The following is a 22,004-nucleotide window of genomic DNA, read 5'->3' on the forward strand; positions in this document are numbered from 1 at the left end:
TGTTGTGTCGCTTAAGTTTCGTCGGAACGAAGTTACGGAAAATTAATTAACAAACGGAGACGTAACAGCATCATCTATAAGAATGGAGACTATTTCATTTACTAAATGTTTTGTTTTGATATATAAGTTGTTATGGTTTTTTCATCTTAAAAGCGACATCAATTTCTTGACTACTTAATAGGTTTATTCTTTGCAGTTGTTCGGTTTTTTTTTCATCAAAAAAAAGCGACATTAATTTCTTGACTACCTAATAGGTTTCAAATTGATGACGAGGAACCCACTTTGAGACTAATAATGGCTAGAGACGGCTTGAATGGGTAATGAAGAAAAACTTTAATATAAGTTTAACATAACATCAAATGTACAACGTTTCGACAAGGTTTTGTCATCATCAGGTACACCTAATAGGTTTATTCGTTGTTCTGGTTTTTTCATCTAAAAAGCGACATTAGTTTCTTGACTACCTAATAGGTTTATTCGTTCCCATAGTACATTTAACGTCGTTTGTAAAAGTGGCTTACAGCCGTGTACAGTAACAGCAATTTGTAAAAACGTCAAGGAAGAAATAAATAAACAAATTTGTTATCGTTTACGTGGGCTTGACTTTGAATTATTTTTATCAGATAATTTAAAATAAACTTAATAATTATATGGTTTGAAGTTTCTTTCTGATATCTTTACCAAATTTATGATATTTTTGAGAACTGTCACACAAAGCTTATGTAAATAAAGAAAATGTTATCTATAAATAATAATCAGCACTATTGGGTTTTAATCGTAATCTGGAATTTTTTTTACCACAATATAAAATATGTACTTATAATGAGGAGAAATAAAAAAGTACAAAATCTTTATTTTTAATGCCATAAATAATGCTTTGAAATTTGTGGTAGCAGTTTGGTTTGTTTAGTGCGTACGTGATATGACTGTTGCAACTTGATCGTTGTTTTTCTTAGCAAAGTTTGATGATAATTTCTATAGCAATAGTCACCTAAAGTATCTAAAAAATGTTTGATTTGGGATGTTAAATCGTGTTTTTAGGATTATATCGGTGGTCTGAAAATTTTTAATCTGGAGTTTATGTTAGTACTAAAAACCCATAAATGAAATCAAAGAAGAATATGTTACAATATGTCAACTATACTACATTTTCCATATCAAGTGCCGACGAAGTATATCGTCAAATACTAGGACTCATCAGGCCAGCCAGTATATTGACAGACATAATTAATGGTTTAGGGGCTATATGTATGCCATCAGTTTTCATGAACAACGACTGTATTGTAATTATCATAATTTTTATTAAAGTCATTTACAAATGTGATTTTTAGGGGAAGCATTAATAACTCAACATTATTTATTTTATTTTTAACACTGGTTACTTATTTATTATTATTTTAAATTAACTTTAATTTCATTCACAAGAACTAGTGAACCAACAAGCAAGTCCTATGTTTAACATTATATGAGGTTTTCAGAGGGCGTTACGTTTAGTAAACCGGCAGTTGACATTTAGCTTAGATGCTTGAAGTTGAAGAGAAGGCGGGAACAAAAATGGCAGTTACAACACGTTAGATAATGGAATAGACTACGATATGGTACAAATTAACATATATTTCTATATAATGTAAACTATTCATTTTCTTAAACTGCAAAAATTAAATATTAGGTTGTTAAGGCTAAATACTTTGTGCGAGAGCATTTCAATTTGTACATAAAATGTTTGCAGTCAATAATATAATATCAGTTTTAGTTTCAAATTTTTCTTTTCCACGTAACATTAACAGTTGAAACGAATGAAACAGCTAGAACAGGAACGAGATGTGTTGTACCAGGGTTTGGAAGCTGTTGAGCGTGCACGAGACTGGTACCGGCAAGAAATCGAGTGTGTCCTGAAGAAAATGCCATACTTCAGTCAAACTGGCGCGATATTTGTTAGTATTGAGTTAACGTTCTTTGAAACCTTTCAACATCATATGCTCATAATACAGTTGATTTTTTGTGCATCAAGATTCTTTGTTATTCCCAACAAATATATAATTTAAGAAGAACTTTGAAGTAAAGACAGTAAACATAAAATGTAACAGATGTATATATACATTAGTTTTACATTTTTCAAATGAAGACAAAAGTCAAAGTCAATTCCTTAGTAAATTATAGAAATTCTGAAAGGTAATGATAATGGTATTACTATTAATACTATTATAAAATAAGCGTTTGTTTTCCATTAAATTTTATGTTTAAATCTGGTATGGTGTTTCTATTTAGTCTTCATATAATTTATAAACAAGATGTGTGTTTGTGAGCAGCTATATGCTATTAGTATCATCCATATTATCATCATTACTAAGTTTAACATTTTTATAACAGGCTTATCTCATAAAAACAAATGTCTATGAACAGCTCTAAGTTGTGTTAGCTTTAGCCTTGTAGACATGACATGCCTGAGGATGGTCCTTTATGCTTGTATTAGAGAAGGAAGTATTGAAGCAGAGAATTTTCTGGTCTTTATTGTTCACCTGAGTCATGCTAAAGATTTAGCATTTTAAGCAATGTGTTTTGACTATTCATAATTCAGTGAATTATTTAGTGCTAGTTCATGTAGATTGTGGCTATAGTTAATATATGTACTTGTGAATACCTGATTTAAAGAACAACTAAGCAATATATTTAGTTTTAGATCTATCTTGTATTGGTATGGATTATTGGATTTAAATTCAATTATTATTATTTCTGTCCTTTTACAAATTTCAGGAGTATTCCACTGATGCTTACCAAGAAAGGCAAAATTTCCAAATGAGTAGAATATTTGAAGTAAACCAACATATTGCAGCACTTACTGAGAGCACCGAAAAGGTTTTTTTATGAGTAGAAAGTATTGATTCTTTCAAAGGTTTAAGTGTTAATTTTTCTTTGTTTCTGATAATAAAAATCTGTGGTCAAAATTAAATATATTAATCAACTTAAACTTTTTAGAAAACATTTTAAAATTTACACTTTTTTTTTTTGTTTCAATTTTTAAAGTAGATGAAAGTAAATGTGAAAGTTGTCAGAGAATTAAAATAACAAATTTACTTTGTATGATATATATATATACAGTTTATATATTCACCTGTGCTTACTTTAAAAGAACCTGAAAATTATCATTCTGTACTTTAGAGCCTTTATTATTGTAAGATTTTAATTCAGTGTACACGGGTGGGGTCAAAGTGTGCATGCCCAGATATTGTACGAAGTGCTATACAAGATGGTATCATGCATTTGATGTCAGAGTTATCAAATTTCCATATTAGTCTATGCTGCTGATTTCACAACAGTTTGTATTAGAGAAAATACCAGATACAATATACAGGGATAATGAAACAAAACTTGATGTGCATTTAGGAGGTTTTAGAGGTTATGAAGGTTGCAAACTATGCAATGGAAAAAAGTAGTGTTATTCTTCAAAATAATGCTATTTTGCATTCCAACTTGTCAGAGTCTGGGTCAGTCTGACTTTGGCATTTCACAGACATATCTTTTGTACAAAAACTGTAGTAACACATTTGATTTTTTTAGGTTCATTGATTAATGTCATAACCCACAAAATAATCAATTGATCAAAATTAATTTTTATGATTTTTAATTTTTTTTATTATTACGACTGTCCAAGTAATTGAAATATTAGCTATTAGCCCTTGCATTGGTGTGACTGCACATGACAATATTTACTGAAAAATGTCTGTTTGTTTATCATTTTAACGTGTTCTCTCTGAACTTATGTCCAGTATCAATAACTTTTTTCTAAAAGCTTATGATGTTTTTTATACTTATAAGGTTTTCATTTATTTTTTAAGTTTTATACACTAATAATAGAATTTGAAGAAATTCCAAAATGTCTAATTTAAAATTTTTCCGTATTACTATGATGTAAATATTTCTTAAAATATTTGATTTTCATCTTTGAAGGGAAGTAATCTAGTATAATCCCAAGTTTTTTTGTCAAATGGTAAACATTGTACTATGTTTGTGTTTCTAGAACGAATGTGAACTTACTTTTACTCTCTAATATATTATTTATCACAAACTGTGACAAGAATATTTATTAGTTTTAATACATGGAAACTTTGGACAATTATTTTTAAAAAACAAATCATTTATTTAGTTTTAGTAGAAAATCTGTATGTAGAAACAATTGGAACTGCATGAATGATACATTTCCATGTACAATAGTTTAGAGTTTAAAAAAGTTAGTTAATCTTAGATTGTTGTACCTGAAGATGTTTATCATGTTAAACAAAGGCTTGTTTAAAAATGTCTTTTAAAAAAACCAAAACATTTGAAAATAGGAAGATAATCAAGTTAATGTTATCTGCTTTCTGAGGTATTAACAAGTCAGGGGTATGAAGAAAAAATAATAGTTCTGAAATGAAATGTTGGTGAATTTGTAAACTAAGACATTGAACTATGAGGACTGACTTTAGAATAACTAAGAAATAAGTAATTTGTCACACACAAAAAAGAAATTGGATGCACTTCTGTTTATAGAAAAAATTATTAATGTTAATAGCTTTCTGAAGGTGACTGTTTTATAGTAATACATCTAGTTTGTGAAAAATGTTTTAAATTTTCTTAAAACTTTGCAAGTTTTAATAAAAACAAACAATTTAAAAAAATATATAAATGTGACCCATAGCTTTTTGGGTATTCTCTCCAAATTTAATATTTATTGGGGAAGCTTTTAACTCCTCTCTTTAGACTGACTGTTGTACAAGTAGAACTAAGTGATTGTTTTGAATTTGTTCAGTATACATTATATTCTTACATTGTCTATAATACCTGTGAATTCTGAATTCCATAATGATTAAGATAATTATGAGTTTCTCAATGAATTCAGTGTGATTTACTAATAAATTTCATTAGAATGTTGCATTTTTTTTATATTTTTGTAACATCATGTCGATGTCAGTTCAAGGTAAAAACACACACAATCAGTAAGCAAACATGTTCAATGGAATATAAAATTAAGTTAATGAAATCATAAGATTAGCAAGTAAAATGCTTTCTGTTTTTGTTAAAAACACTAAAAAGTATACTTGCAGTCATAGAAATAATAATGTGGTATACATACAGGAGTTGCAATCAATAAGTAATGAGAACTAGGCAGTGAACATAATGGTACTAAAGATAATCACAGAAAATGATAAGTGGGTAACTGTTGTTCTGCTAGATGTGAGCAGAAATAATATATAATATTATAAAAAAAAGTAATAGCTATATTAATACATTTTTAAATGAAAACTATTTCATAGTATTCCACAATCAAAGATTAAAAACTGCATGGCAACATGAAAACAAAGTGGTGTTCTGTGTCAAGCAAAATATTGATAAAGTACAACTTAGGTAAAAAGTAATAATGAATAAGTTAGCATTCCTAAATGAAAATTTTATTCTGCTTCATTTTATGTAACATTTCAAGCACATACACTTTATCATGTTACATAGAAAAACACAACATATACTGTCTGACAAAGGTCATCTACCCAAAAATTTGCGTTTGAAATGTCCTGCAATTCTTTTAAGTTGTTTGGTTGCCATTTGATATTTTCAGGTTCGGTATAAGCTCTTAAAGGCTCAAAAATATTTGTATTGAGACTTTATACAGAACAAGCTGTGGTTGTGAGTGTTCTGTCAACCTATTTATCACCAAGATGTTGTTCTGTTATATTTCCTGTATGCTTGGGATCACTGTCTTGCTGGAAAATGAATCCCTTGCCAATGAATCCTGTTCCAGAGGGAATTTAATGATAAATCAGAATCTGCTTGTACTTGTCAAGAATCAGGGTGATATCAGTTTTGTGAAGATAATTTAACACCATTGGCTGAGGTGTAACTCAATACTTGTATTTATTCTTCACTGACATTCATTGTAGGTGTTTTACATTGACAATGATATCATTCTAGTCTCTGTTTTCAAACAAACTTTCATTGATTGTTGCTGAATAATGTGAACTTGGCTTTATTTTTAAAGAGCACACATATCCAGCTTTTATCATTTCACTCATTGTAGTCTGATGTCCTTTTCATACATTTGGTTTGGTTAATTCTTCTGTAAAGCAGATTTTGAGCAGCTATATGTCCATGGAGACCATTTCATGGTAATGTGTACTTTTCAGTTCTCAGGGTAACATTCATATTTTTATTTACAGTAAGGTTGTTGATTAGATCTATTTTCAGCTGTCATCTACCTTATAAATAACGCACCCTGAGATGAGTAACTTGGTTTTTTGAGTGTTTTATTTTTTGAACACTTCTATTGTTTACAGTTCCAGTTCCATCTTCAGAGTCTTGCATACAGTTTTTACTAAAACACTGAATCTTGCCACAATTGTTCAGATGGAGTATTTTTGACTGGTAAAAACTTTGATTTCGATATGCTTTTAATACAGTATTTCAGTCTTTGGAGCCATGACTGGAATCACATTAGCACTCTGGATATTGTATGATTTCCTGTACTTTTACAGGCTTTATACTGATGAGACACTTTCTGATTGGCTGAATGACAACCAGTCACAGTGTGAACTATCACCAATTGACTGTACCCTGGTACAGTTCACTTATGAATGATAAAGGTGTATTATTCCCATAGAGTTTGTCTTTTATACCATTTTTCTCACCATATCCATAACTGGAAATGCATGTTTGTGTGACTGCCATCAGTGAAGGGGTTGGATGTTTATTTTTCCGTGTTATATTCCAAGCTACTTGGCAAGTAAAGTAAAATGATGGAGCTAATTATATTATGAAATTTCAATGCTTAAAATTAATTTTGTTGAATGTCATTAGTTTATCAAAAAAAATAATTTGTCATCAGAAAATTCAGTTCAAGTTTCATGAGTGCAGCTGGCTAATGAGATTTCATTTCAAAGCTAAAAAACAATATATAAGGTGCTTATTGACCTTCATTCTCATACTGTTTAAGGTAATTCAGATTTTAAATAATAGTTATAGCCTCACTTTGACATCTTTATAGATACAGAGCATATAATTTTGAATCATGACATGGGTTTTAAAAACTGCTATTATTTTATAGCAGTTTCATTATTATTACAAAACAACTGCATAAATAAGGTGTAGTTAGAATAGAAATTATAAAATTGTTTTATAATTTTTTAATGATTATACAAATTACTTGAGTTTAATAATGCAAATTAATTTAAGCTACAAAATGAAATATTGTAAGCTGTATTTTTTAATGTTTTGATTTATATGTTCCTTTGCTAGATGGGACTACTAACCATGATGATGATGCAATACCTAGAATATTTATGAATGATAAGGGTCAAGTAGCTTTATAGGATATCTAGAAACAAGGATACGTTAAAAATACAAGTAATGAGTAATAAATTATGTATTCAATGAGTGTTTCACTTCGGCATTAGACAGTGAAAGTTATTGCATCTGTTCTTCTATTCAGGTCAGTTACATGTTTATTGATCAAAGCTAAGTATTTTGGGCAAAGGCACCATTAATGAGGAATATCTGTTGAAACGTTTGTTAACTTAGACCATCAACTTGTGTAAAAGTGAATGTACCCTGTAGCAAACATTATAAAAGAAATAATTTACTATCATTACATGGACTGGACTTTACTTTTTCTGTTTTTAGAAATAATTAAAAAGAACCTGCCAACTATAGAACATGTTGCAACAGTAAACAGTATGTTAATTTTTTTTAGTTTTTTCTAGTTTATTACACATTTCCTTTAATTGTGTAGTTCATAATTATAATTTTTGGAGAAGGCTGGGCATTTTATAAATATTTGTTTCTTTTGGTTTAGATTTTTTAGATTTCCATTTGTAATACAAGTTACTGCACTCGGCAAAAGAAAGTGTAGATTGAAGTAAATGTGTCATTCTCAATTCTTTAAAATTAACTAGTTTAATTTAGTCATTTTTTGTGTAAATTTAGGAATTTCCTTCGCATATGCACCTTACTCTTTGTCAGCCTGCAACATTCAGTAGAATGCAGCGAGATTCAACACAATCAACAATCAAAAAATTGAAAGAACAAAACAAAATGCTAACACAGGTAATATTTCTTTCATTACATTATATGTTTTAGTTTTTTTTATCAAAATGCAAACTATCTTGCTAGGCATTTGAACATGTTTTTCTGTACTGAAATCCTCAGTTTTCTTTTTGAAACAATTTTGTGGTACAACTTTTGATTTTGAGGATGTGTTGGAATTAAATTATTTACACTTTTTTTGGTAATTTTTACAGGAGGTGAGTAAAAAATCTGAATACATTACACGACTAGAACGGGAAAAATCATCTCTCATTAGAGAACTGTTTCAAGCAAAGACTCAACATCACCAAGAAGTAGACTATACTGCTTTTATATGACCTGTGGGCTTTGTATCCATCTTTACTCCGTTATCTCGTGTCTAAGTGCCATGCTCTTTGCAGTTTGTTTAATCATTAAGGAATGAAATTATTTTTCATTGCTATAAATGTAATGGGCTGCAATGTGTGAAAAAAAAATGTTAGATGAATATGCAATTAAATCTTTATATCATTTATAGAAATTGTTCACTTTCAAAACATTTAAACTGCTTTTATAACTATAAAATACTGTTTTCTACCTGACCTAAACACAAAGCAAAACATTTATTAAAATTTGTGATAATTCTTTACTGTTTATTACATTGTAATAAAAAGTATAATCCCTCAGTGGTAAGTTTGAAGAGTTTAAAAGATGAGTAAAAGTCAGGTTTTGGTACCTGTGATGGACAGAGCACAGATTACCCAATTGTGTAGCTTTGTGCTTAACAAAAAACTATTTTCATTATAACTGTTTTAAGAAAATTCTAATTATCACGTAACATAAGAATTTATTAATAATATATAACTTAGTCATAGTGTTTTAAACTTTTTCTGAGTATTGTAACAAAGGGTGTTTTTTAATTTCCTCTCTTTGAATAATTTCAATTTTTAAGGCATCTGAATACAAAAGTTCTATTGTTAGTATAGACATGATGTTAGAAAAACACATAGGTTCAAGAAGTCTTGACAGAAATGAATGAAACCCTATAACCCGAGCACTTTTGAAAGGTGGATCTTTCTTCTTTAGTTTCCCATTTGCCCCTGAAGAAGAAAGGTCCACCTTTTGAAAGCACTCGCACTATAGGGTTTTTATTCATTTCAATCATTAGTATAGAGGTATTATCATTGAGACCTTAGTTGTCTTTTGCACTAGTTTTTAAACTTTTTATTTGAATGCTAATATTAATATATTTTTCTAAGTATTAATTGGCTGTTTGTTAGATTAAAAAATCATGTTTATTTTTAAATTTTAATATATAAATTCACAGGGAAATGCTGAAAGTTATTGTTGAAAATGAAAAAAAAGTTTTCTGAAACTGTTCATTTCTGATGGGTTTTTTTATTGGAGAAGTTTTACAAAAAAATAAGAAATTTTACATTTAAAGCATTCTGATTAGATAATATTTGATCATTTCTGTTTCATGTACTGGTAATAAGTTTAGTCATGGATTCGGGATTGTTTTTGCTGGCTCTTTATGTTAAATGTATACAATGTTTTTTGAGCAAGCTTTATCACTTTTATATATGTATTTACACAATTCTGGTGTTATATTTTGATTCTAATGAACTCTGCAATTAAACTTATCACCTAAGTTAATAATGATTACAATGAGAGAGCTCTCTTCATATTAACTTGTTATTGTTTGTGTCGTGTTTGTTTCTGACTTAAACATAAGTATGTGACTTTAAAGCTTTTTGTAGTATAGTTTAGATATCATGGTAATTGGAAGGGTTGAATATAAAAAAAAATATGAAACTTATTTTGTTGTTACTAATTTCATGCCTCTCTAGTGCCATTATTTTTAAATATATTTTTTATAAAAGTCTTTTATTTATATATATATTTGGTTATTGCTATTTGGATGAGTTTGTACAAAACTAAATGTAAGTTGAAGTAACTGTTATATGGAATAAAGTTAAAAGAGAAAGAAAGTGGATGCACTTGGTATTTCTAAACATTGTAAAACTTGTAGAAAAAATATTTTTTGGAAAATCACTGCTGTTAAATTTAGTTTATTTTTTGGTGGTTTTAAAGTATAAGAGATCCTTTTGGAGAAAATCCTTATTTGAGTTCACAGTAATACAAACAAGCAAATACAGGGAATTTTATGTGATTGGCTTTTATAAAATTTGTGTCATGTTTAACTCGTAAAGAATGACACAAATAATATGTACAAAACTGATGTAGGTGATAATCTACCCTACATTATGTTCAAGCTTGAGCATCACTCAGTGAAACATTTCCTTAAAAAATCATAAAATTGTATTTTTCTCTCAGTTTTTACATTGTGAAATTTCCAAAGTTTTGTTGTGACACTTTTTTGAAAGAACGTTAAAAACTTTCTTTTCATCTTAGAATATAAATTATTTCTTATTGGTCAGCAAGTTTCATATATGTAATTAGTTTCAACTTGATTGATATTAATTAAAACATTTCATATGATACTTTATTTTACCAATTGCAGTAGTCACCATCATAAACAATACGTAGAAAATTGACAAAGATTTATTGGTGACCTATGACTATTATCAGATCTGGAATTTGTTCCTAAATCTTGTAAACTTCCCATTAAATACTAATGTTCTTCTCTGCAGGAATTTCATCTAATCACTTTCCCAAGAAACCACAAATTATTTCTCATACCACTTTAATCACTGTAAATTCAGCTAACTAACTTCTAATCGGCTCTGTCCTTAGTATTTAAACTTTGCCTGTAGCTATTTTCCGAGCTGATCTTCATTATTAGTTGTTTATTGCACATGCTGTGACATCGTAAATGGGTGCAACCAAATAGATCTACTAATAAAATCACAAACAGAAGGAAAATCATCTGAGAAACAAAACCTTGAGAATTCTCATAGGATGGTAGTTTCTTAGCAAATATAAACCTATTTTTTGGGATAAGCATACAAGTTCTGTATTGCCCTTGAAACTACTTCCACTATCATAAATCCTGCTCAGTATGATGGTCATAGTTATGCAATGTTACATAACACCACATTTTTTCACTGTAACAAGCTGCTGTTTTAGGCCAAACATTTTTCATATACCTTCCAATATATTTTGACAGTGACTTCTAAGACTGTTTTTAAACAGATTGAAAACTCAAATATCCATTGGCCCTGCTTCAAGGGCTTTGATGGTTAAATGGGATTGCTGTGATTTAATTTTTTTTTAATTTTTTCATTGAAAACAGTTGTTGATTACTGTAGCTGGTAGCTTGTGGTCATTTGTAATTTTCAATGACTTTTGCATTGGAGGGTTCTCTTTTGTAATAAACATAGCCCCCACTTTGCATATGAGAGCATAGTTTTGGATTGTGGTTTCAGGGTTCTCAGTGCTGTTCTTCAATGGAGGACATTGAAGGCTCCTTTTTAAAAATATAAGGGCTCTACATCAGTTTTCAATCTTTTTTCTATATAAATATCCTTTCTTAGAAATGGTGTGACATATCTCAAAGCTATGGTAGCATTCCACTGTTGAGTGGTCAAGAATTTGCTGTGAATCAAATATATAAGTGTGAAGTATGGTACCTGATTCACAATTTTTAGGAACAAACTATTGCATTAGCATATGGCAATGGTTCCCATGTAGTGTGATTAATCCTCTTTATATCAAATGTTCGTTCTTGTAATTAGTAAAAGATTATTATTACAATTGAAATCTCTAATATTCTGGTAGCCTTGTTTCATTGTTATTTTTCTGTTATGAAAACATACAGAAAATAATGAATACATGTAGGAACATTTGAAACAAGATTGTGTAACTAGTTGAATATTATATTTTTTTTCATTAGTAAAAACAGTAGAGTGTTGTGGCTATGAATTCCTGCTGTAACTAAGTCAATTGTTTGGCTTTCTACTCAGAATACCTACTGCACAAATATTACAAGTATCATTTTTGTCTTCACTTGGTATAACGAGTACATTATTTCAAAGGAGATAATTGAAGACGTTTGAAAGTTGTGAAGAATGTAACATAATTTATTTGGTTTTTAATGTACAAAACTAATCTTTGTATGTAACTTATTTTACATTGTCTTTCAAAAGGTTTTAATTGAAACAGTGACTAATTTAGAAAACTGTCTCACGTTACTAACAGATCCATTGTTGAACTTAAAATTTTTTGGGGGGAATTTTTGTATGAAGGATCATCAGTGTCATTTAACCAGAATTGTAGAAATGTATTTCTTTCAAATTATTTTAAGTGCCTTTGCTTTCATAGTTTGATTATTTAATTATAGTGATAATTTTATTGAATTTATCACCTACATGGGAATTTTTTTCTAATTCCTAATGAGAAGGAAATTAGTGGTTTTCTACACATTTAAATGATGTTAATGTGATATTTCACTGATTAAAATATTAACTATTTTTAACTATAATTTTCTTATTATTCTTGATGTTTAGTCAAATGAAATATTTAAATGCATGCCCTAAAAATAGGCAATGTGTTTTTGCAAATTAAAAAGATTTTTATCAAAGATAATGATTTACTATGTTTTATAGCCAATTCATAAACAACGTATTGTATTGATTTTTGTATTTTGTTAGTTTTCCTATAGACTTAAAAATCTTGTTTCAATCATAATACTCCTGTTGGTAAGCTTCAATGCAAACATTTAAGGTACTGCATCTAATCTAGCTCAAGCATCAGAAATTATTGGCAGTTGTAAAATTATACGTAATTTATAAATTAATATATAAAACATTTTTTATTTCTTTTGTTAGTGCAATGCTGTCCAATAGGCTGTTTATGCTGTATTTGTTGTGAGAATTGAAATCTGAATTTTATAAACAACCTAATCACCCAACTTCTCGTGCAGGCAAAAACAATATTCGAAGAAATGAAACTTTAATTGTTGTTAGAATTCTAAAATGCAAGTGTTTTTCTACAGCTATGATGACATGATACAACAAAATTAAGACTTGGGTAATATACTTTACTTACATAAAGAACAAAGTAATGCTTTGTATTTATGATTTTATGACAAAGTTACAAAGGCAATCTGTAATGTCCCTAATTTTTAATTACTAAACAGAGAGAATGCAGTCAGTCAGCAGTACCTTACCATGCATGAAGGATTGACTGTCAATGTTATAATGCACCCCATCTTAAAGTGTGTGGAATATTTTGTGGCATCACATGGATTCACACCTAGATTGTCAACTCTGAAATCCAGAGCCAAACCTCGTCCTAAGAACTGAACATTTATAAAATACTACTATATATTGTCTGTTTGTTTTTCTTTACTTTAAATAGTATTTGTTGCATTTCATCCAATGTGTTATTTACAACATAGAAATTAGTTAAACCCTCTAACTGAAGGTTTGTAAGATACTGGATTATGGAGTGTGACTAAGTATTATTTTTATCTCCAACTGAGTTCAAATGGAAGAAAGAAAGAATTGAAATCAAAAGATACACAAGTACAAAAATGCTTATTTACAAAATTAAAACAAGACCAAGCCGGTTGTGTATGTTGAGCTGATAAGTGTAAAGTGAAGGCTTTATTCAAAAGTTCTTATCAGCTTGGTGTTTCCCCCTTCTAAGTTATTCTAAAAATTCTTAAACATAAAATGAAAGTGAAACCAATAGTTACTGTTGTGGTATTCTTGGTAAAACAATTTTCCTGCAGAGAAGTCAGTTACATAAAAGTGAAACACGGTCATAGCAAATAATAATTACTTATGGTCAGAGCACTGTTGATAGAACTTAATCTAAATACGTATATTCACTATACAAACACACAGGGATCCATTAAACCTAATCATAATGGGATACACATATATATATAGTTAATCAAATCTTATTTACAATTAAGGTGAGAAGTTTAATTTACCAAGAGGAGCAATGACAGCAAGTCTTCCAACTGAAGATTTCTGGTAGTCTGGAAAATAACCCCTAGCTCTCACAAGAGGACATGTGCCAGAGTCTACACACTTCCTCTTCAGGCTATGTTGGTGAGTGTCTATGCTCTAACAAACTTCTTTGCAATAATAAAATCCCCAGGCTTTTGTTCACCTGTTTGCCTGATCTTGAAAATAGTGTTTTCAAATTGCTATCTCGTTCAGCACGAGTTGCCCTTTTACTTCAGTCAGGAGCTTTTTGTGGGAGCTCCATCTCCTCAGCATTTACATCCAACAGTGTTATAGGGATCATTGTCATAGAAGCTGATGCTCTAATGTAATGAAGTGTAGTTATGTTGGTGTTTGTGGTTTCCACTGAAAGAGAACTGAAGAAGTCTTAGTGGTGCCTGCCACTAAAAACTGACTTTGGTGTTAATGTAGGTTTTGAAAATGGGTTTACTGAGCTATCCACTTATTGGTTTTCATGCAGGGCTTGTAATTTAGGAAAAGTTTTTCTCTGGCCATAAGAATGGATGATCTCACTGGATCTGTCCACATAAAACACCCACTGATGAGATACATCATAGCACTTTTGTACTTACTTTTTTCATTGTCATCAGACTTGTATTTTGAGCAGGACTTGCTCTTGGACCTTCTGATTTTCTGGCTATTCATTTTATTCTGGACTTTAAGGAGTGCTGGCTCTGGCCTTGTGGTCTCCAAGGGTACGACAAGAACACTAGGAATCGTGAATTTGGCTGAACCCATACTCCATCTTCATTAGACCAGATAGTGAAACAGCTGGTGGTGTTGGAGTATGCTTCAGGGAGCTAAACCTTCAGTTACTGTCTTTATATATGCATGTAAGATGCATTGTTGAGCAATGCATCTTCATCTATAGGCTCCAATGATGTAAATGTCAGGCCAGCACTAAAAGCTCCACAGAATCACTGAAATCAGAAAACATTTTCTCACCAATGACTCATTCCATGATTTCTTCACAGAGTTTGAGTAGCAACTTAAAGTCAATGGAGGGTTGAAAGATAGTAATAGTAAAACACTTCTTGGAAAGTCTCATCAGGACTGAATTTTCAAAATTAAAAATGCTCCACGTCTACAGGTTTAGGTGTGCTCACACATAACCTGCCTGTAGAACACGATCCCTACTACCTGCAGACAGCTCGGTTTATGCAGGCATCCTTGTGTCTGGAGCCTGATGTAAACTACCTGTTTAGTGTCCACATCTATCTTGAAAATCCCACCATATTTGTACTACCATTTGGTTGTTGAACCAACAGAACTCAAACATTAAAGGAAAGAAACAGGGAGGGGACGAGACTGCAGTACAATTATCCACACAAGTGACAGACATTAGATGAAATGTCAGTTGGACGTTAACCTAGTTACTCTGACCATTGAAATTTGATGACTCCAACATCTTGTCTGCAATATCCTCAGATACAAGTTAAGCACAGAGGAGAATTTATACATCTCACAGGAAGGTGTTACTCTCTACCTCCAGCATTCATGCACAGTCCACATTTTCAAGTGCTATAAATGGCCTTGTACTATAAACTGTTTTCCTGCAAGTGTGCATGAGCTGTCTGTTACTCGTAGTTTTTCTAGAAAATTCATTTCTGCCAATTCCAAGTAAACAATCACACAAGCCTAAGTGAAAATGTCACTTGTTTCTTTAATTAATGCCTTAGAGGTCATTTTCCATACTTAATTGCACAACTATTCAACACACAGATAAAATTTGTATTCTTAGTCAAGTTTTTGCTTTGTTTTCAGTGACTGATTCATTTTGTGTTGAATAACATTCATGAAAGACACTGTAGTTTCATACACGTATGCTAAGCCAAGAATACACATAATTGAAAACACAATACTGAAACATCTATAAACCATCACATACACAAGTAGCTTTTGATATGTTACTTCAAGTATGTGTGCCATTACCATAGTAATGGTACACAGGCTACTTTCGTGAACTTAACCACTGTAGTTACAGTTTTAAAATGTGTTCCTATGTACAACACAACAGTATTACAGAATAAACATTTCCTGGTAGAATTTATCTAAACAGACTATTCGCCATAATATTCCATGCATCATCAATGTTATTTGCACTGTTTCTACCTTGTATATCAATTCTCTCCCTTGCCAACACTGGTTAAATACATCAGGCTACAGTAAGTAGACATTCACTGTCCCAAATGGCCACCAATCTCAGACCATTGAACCAATGTATTTCCTTAATAAAAATTGATCCTCTCATGCTGTACAGCTGCAAAGGAAAGTAAACACTGATAACCCTAACAAAACAAGACAAAAGTGGCTCAATTCGATCTCTGCTTTAAGATAAAATATAAGCCCCTTCATGAAATGTGAGTCATATACAATCAAGTGTATGAGCAATTTCTTTCCAAGAGAAACCCCACCAATGGTTCGAGAGAATCACAGAAACTATGATAAAGGTGGTGATCTTCACAAAGAAAATTGCTTTGGAGTCTAGAGCACAAGGAGTCACAACTTTCGAGTCATTGTTCTCTTAAAAAACAAATATCTTACCATAATACACAAGTGAAAATTGTACAATGTAGTACATACATTGCATCTAACATAATTACTTGGGAGCTCAGGAAGAAAGGGTTGCTAAGCCATTTTAGTCAGCAACATTGTGACTACTTGACCATCTTAACTGGTCACATGCATGGCCTTTCCAAAAGAAACCCCACTGTTGGTTTGGAAGAACTGCAGCTGCTATGATAAGGGTTATGATCTTCATGAATAAAATCACTTGGGTTTTTGGAGGGCAAGTGGTCACTACACCTTTACAGTTGTCAGTTTCTCAACCAAACAACCTTCCTAGCATGGGATGGTCAAGTGATAGTTGTACAATGGAGTTCATCCATCACACTTTACAGCACCACTAAAAGTCAAGGAATGCTACGCCCTTTCAGTCAATAATTGTACTATGTAATGCATACATATCTTATATCATGTGTGGAATGCAAGAGATGCTAAGCCTTTTCAGTCATTGGTAGCACAACCAAATGAACATCCATGCTAATGGTGATTGGAGCAACATATCTCTGGCTGTGTCTAGGAGATATCACTCCGACCTTAGTTCTGGTCTTGGCATCCTCAAGGTGGACATACTGCATTAATGATTAGCAAACAAACATTTCACAAGAGAGTTATCAGATGTCGACTAGGTTGAACCCAGGAGCAGTGGACTGCATGCGTATATGTACTGGAGAGAATAACAGTACCTCTAATAACACAAGTGGTGTGTCCGTGGTTTACTGTGGATGAAGTTTAGTTCAGTTGTACTGTGTAACATGGTTATAGAGCCAGCACGTGAAATAAACTATTCCATGTCCAGAAAGTAAGCAACATTAGTTTAGGCTTCCCTGAAGCACTAAGATGGCCAGATGGTTAGGGTGCTTGACTCGCAATCTGAGGGTTACGGGTTCAAATCTCCATCCCACCAAACATGTTCGCCCTTTCAGCCGTGGGGCGTTATAATGTGACAGTCAATCCCACTATTTGTTTGTAAAAGAGTTGGTGGTGAGTGGTGATGACTAGCTGCCTTCCCTCTAGTCCTTCACTGCTAAATTAGGGATGGCTAGTGCAGATATCCCTCGTGTAGTTTTGTGCGAAATTCAAAACAAAAAAAAACAGCCCTGAGATACAGAAGATGTAAAAAGACAGGACGATAGAACCTGTGAAGCGTATTTGGGCATCTCCAATAGTAATTGCCAAGAAAAAGGAAAGTATGCCAAGATTCTATGTTGATTTTACGTGGGTGAATCCAGAAAATCATGTTGATGCCTTTCCTTTGCTATGAAGATATGAATCTCTGGATGCTCTGTAAGGTTTCCATTGCTTCAACACTTTAGGTCTGGCATATGGATATTAGCAATTTCAGCTGGATGATGTGAGCAGTCCTAAGACTGCTTTTAGCACAAGAGATGGCTTGTTTGAGTTTTGCATTATGCTATTTGGGCTGTGTAATATGTTCACCATCTTGGAAAGACTATGAAGCTTACACTGAAGGGACTGCAATGGGAGAGATGCTTGATGATTGGTTGCACATTTTAGTTTGTTCCTGAGAACCCCAAAATGATATTCAAGCAGATGAAGAAAGCAAGCTTGGAACTGAAATTTCACCCTCATATTGTAGGTAGAGTCTACATACTGATAGCAGTGATGAGAGACTGGCCTCAACCTATGTCCAACAAGAAGTCTGCAATTTCCTTTGCTTTGCTTCTTATTGCCAATGGATTGAAGCCAACTTCTCCAAGATAATAGGACCACTGTCTGCTTTTAATAAATTGTGACACACTTTAGAAATAGTGAGAAATTTGAACACATTTCAATCCCTAAACTTGCTTTAGTGGAAGCTCCAGTGCTAGCATATCCATGGTAAGACAGCATGTTCCTATTAGATACCGACACTAGTTATAGTGGAACTGTGGTACTGTTATGGAACTTGCAGGAAAGAGTAGAATGTGTAATCATGTATGTAAGAAAGAATTACTTGTCAGTGTGGTTGTTAAAAAATACTATTGACACATTAGTATTGTAGGAGGTTAGATTAGGTGCATCCTGCTTTACTGAAATGGTCCACTTTAATACCTTAAAAATCTGGAAGGGGTGATAGGATGTTTATTAACAACATTGTAAGAATACGACTGTCATAGTGCTGTGCCAGAACCCACAAAATATAAAATTGGATTGATTACCTTGCCATATAAAGAGATCCTGTCCATTCATTGATTTTCCTGATGTTGGACACCATGTGGGAGTTGAATTCATTTCTGCTGTAGCAACATCAAAGTAAGGTAAACCTCGCCCCACACAAATGGAGCAATGTAGCGTGAATGCACGTGACCTGTGGCACATATATAATTATTGTTATCAACCACCAAGCTACGGTTCTCAAACTGTGTTGCAGCTAGTGGTACCTAGAGCTCTAAGGCAAAAGATTTTTGAGACTTTGCGTAAAAAAGAAATTGGGTGGCATCAAGGTGTTTTCCACACTTGTGCTAAAATTCAGTGGTATTTCTACTGGCTCCATTTTATTTGGGATGTTGCTAGCAGCAATCAGCAGAGACAGGGTAAACTCCAGCAGAGAATTGTTGGATCTCCTGTACAGAGGATAGCCCTGGTACAATCTTTGTGACTGAATGAGATTATCAGTACATACTTATCACCATCAATAGCTTCATAAAATGAACCAAGTCTTATTGATTGGTTGATACTTCAGCACAATCCATAGCTGAGAGCCATGTAGATCTCCAAACCATGCTATCCTGTGCTCTTCCAAAACAAGGAGCTCATTTCAACAACCAGCTGTTCTCTGAGTTGTGTGAAGTGTTAGATGTGGTGTAGACACACACTTTGCCTTATAACACCCTGTCTGGTGATTTAGTAGTACAGTTAATACAAACTATCATGCAAATGCTGCTCGAGATTGTAAATTTTCGCAACATCAACTGGGGTGTATGTCATGGTGGCACACAAAGTAAATGAACAGAGGTCTAAATGTTGTTCAATAAACATAACCATGTGTTTGGACAGAAACTCCTGTTCCCTGCTGATTTGATATATAGTCCTCTCCCAAGAACAGATATCACACAATCTCTACAAGGATACATGGAGTAGTTATAGTCTGCATTAGCTGATGTGCACGAGTTTACACATCAACAGCTCGGAGAGGGTGACTAACATCAAGTGCTATGACAGTTAAGAAATGGATGTACCACTGTGAAGAGGTCTATCTTTAGTATGTACAAGTGTTACAAAAGCAACTTAGATCAGGCTAGACAGAACTGTACCAAGTATATTGGTATCTCTATCCCATTGCATCTACTAGCTTCAGCCATTCTAGTTTCTGAAATCGATCAAACGCAGCCTTATTGATTAGGTTGTTGGTTGTGACTTGGCCAACCGTTATGGGGGTCTTTTGCCTCTAACTTCATTGTGGACAGCCAGATTAATACTTTCAGCTATTTCTCATCACTGGGTGAATCAACACGACATGAGATTCTATCCTCTCTGACTCATTGGTCTCAACCTCTGACTTCTGGTCGAATCTATGTACTATAGATTTATCTACGTGTCTCACATCTAGTGTAGCTTATATGTTGATTCTGGTATATCATTAGCACCCAAAACTAAGAATGGTAGCTAGGAGTTCAAAAACTTAGCTAAAAGGGTGCTGCAACTCTTGCTTTCCGATCTATTTTGGTATTATAAGGAACGCTATATGCATTACATTGTGTGATTACAATTCGATTAGTGTGAAATTAGGGTAGTTTATTGATCACAAGGGTTTAGAAACCCTTACTTTCTGAGTTATCAAGCAGTGTTTCACTACTGGAGATATTTACCAGATATTAAAACAGAGCTACCTGATTATAACAGCTAGAATGGCTGGTGCTAGTAGATAAAATGCCTAGCACATCACCAGTTTGTATAGCTGTATGTTTTCTACCAGCTTTAGTTAAATAGGAATTTTTAAAAAATCGTTTATTTAGCTTGTTTGCAGTTTTAGCATAAACGTATATTTTGCTCGAGAAGATATTGCAGTAACAGATAGAATTTGCGTTGAAAGGATTAGTACTGTAATCCATATCCTTTGTTGGCTGAGTTGACATTGTTTAAATGGAACAGCCGATTAATGCAATGAGAGAACAAATGTCATTAAATGATCCTGTAGACTAATCAAAGAAAGTCAGTTTATTTGTTGAATTCAGGCACGCCTTCTTAGTTTGGTTGTAGTAAGAGATCGTTGAGATAAGATCATATTTGAAGACCATCGTGTTTAGTTCAATGGAAGTCTACCTTGAGAGAAAGAAAGCTGTGGAGCTAAACATACTCCAGCAGAATCAACGGTGATTATCTGCTCAAGTACCTACACTGTAATTTATTGTTACGTCTCCGTTTGTTAATTAACTTCCCGTAACTTCGTTCCGACGAAACTTTAGCGACACAAGTATTTACTTAATAAAACTGGTTTATTCTTTCCGAATATAACTTTACGATACACTTGTTTTCAACAATCGCGCTAAAACAAACGCTATATCAACGAACGTTAACTTCAACAATACGTCTCTCTGACTGCAGTTCAATTACTCATTACCTACACACACATTACCTTATTCTGTCACGTTGTCACCCTCTTTTATATACCAGACTACCCTATATCTAGTAAATGCTAGAGCATTCGCCAAGGTACAGGATAGTTCTAGAAAGCAAAGGGCTTAAGAATAGTCACGTGATCTCGATGACGCAACATTATGTTTGTTTGTTATAATAAATAGTTTGTTCATTTATTTACATTTATCCAGTCTCATTATTTCACACTTACAGAAACCCAGTCAAGTTATCAGTCACAGATTACTCCTTTTATTCTTTATTCGAATCTGCTGTTATTAGCAGGATTACCTATCTGATACTTGTCAGTAAAAATGATGCAAAGATGGTATGCATGTATGTATCAGTACGTGGTTTATGTCAGATGTTAAAAACGTATCAACCATGAAACCTTTATTTCTCGTGAGAGGAAAATGTTTCAAAATGTTCTTTAGTATTTTATATAGAGAGCAAAAGATGTAATTTTACACCTTTGTAAAAATGATTGTTTGTTTTTTATGCAAAGCTACACGAGCTAACCTTCCCTAATTTAGTAGTGTAAGACATCACCACCCACCGCCAACTCTTGAGCTACTCTTTTACCAACGAATAGTGGGATTGACCGTTACTTAATAACGCCCCCACGGCTGAAAGGGCGAGCATATTTGGTTGGATGGGGATTCGAACCCGCGATCCTCAGATTGCGAGTCGAGCGCCCTAACCACCTGCCAATGCCGGGCCTTGTAAAAATGAAAATATATTTCATAATCAACCAATCATATCCCAGTTGAAACATTTTATTTACATTGAAACTTAAGTAAATCAATAAATTTTTGTCCCAGATATGCAGCATATTTTATATATTGTTACGTCTCCGTTTGTTAATTGATTTTTCCGTAACTTTGTTCCGACGAAATT

The 22,004-nt window shown here is 32.5% G+C and overlaps 1 protein-coding gene across 3 annotated transcripts; it reads left to right on the forward strand.

The window, feature by feature from the left end:
* The first annotated feature begins 968 nt into the window (after window positions 1-968).
* Window positions 969-12,361, forward strand: LOC106460488 (suppressor APC domain-containing protein 2-like). 3 transcript variants are annotated; one of them, XM_022387230.1, is made up of 5 exons: window positions 969-1,283; window positions 1,788-1,934; window positions 2,755-2,856; window positions 7,951-8,070; window positions 8,265-12,361. In XM_022387230.1, the coding sequence occupies exons 1-5, from the start codon at window positions 1,104-1,106 to the stop codon at window positions 8,385-8,387; spliced, it is 672 nt and encodes a 223-aa protein (XP_022242938.1). In that variant the 5' UTR covers window positions 969-1,103; the 3' UTR covers window positions 8,388-12,361. The 3 variants fall into 3 exon arrangements, 2 of the variants coding, with proteins under 2 accessions (XP_022242938.1, XP_013775643.1); XR_002610790.1 differs by lacking the exon at window positions 969-1,283 and adding an exon at window positions 1,495-1,598 and having other exon boundaries at window positions 2,755-2,875; window positions 8,265-12,360; XM_013920189.2 differs by lacking the exon at window positions 969-1,283 and adding an exon at window positions 1,495-1,598 and having other exon boundaries at window positions 8,265-12,358.
* Window positions 12,362-22,004: the final 9,643 nt, after the last annotated feature.

Source organism: Limulus polyphemus, unplaced genomic scaffold (genome assembly GCF_000517525.1).
Source record: "Limulus polyphemus unplaced genomic scaffold, Limulus_polyphemus-2.1.2 Scaffold780, whole genome shotgun sequence".
NCBI lineage: Eukaryota > Metazoa > Arthropoda > Merostomata > Xiphosura > Limulidae > Limulus > Limulus polyphemus.

What these genes read in the sequence shown, in the direction of transcription:
- LOC106460488 (XM_022387230.1), top strand. Translation starts at nt 1,104, where the DNA reads ATGAAATCAAAGAAGAATATGTTACAATATGTCAACTATACTACATTT. An exon ending in TCATGAACAACGACTGTATT is followed by an intron (nt 1,284 to 1,787) that starts GTAATTATCATA and finishes TAACATTAACAG; the next exon opens with TTGAAACGAATGAAACAGCT. An exon ending in AAAACAAAATGCTAACACAG is followed by an intron (nt 8,071 to 8,264) that starts GTAATATTTCTT and finishes TAATTTTTACAG; the next exon opens with GAGGTGAGTAAAAAATCTGA.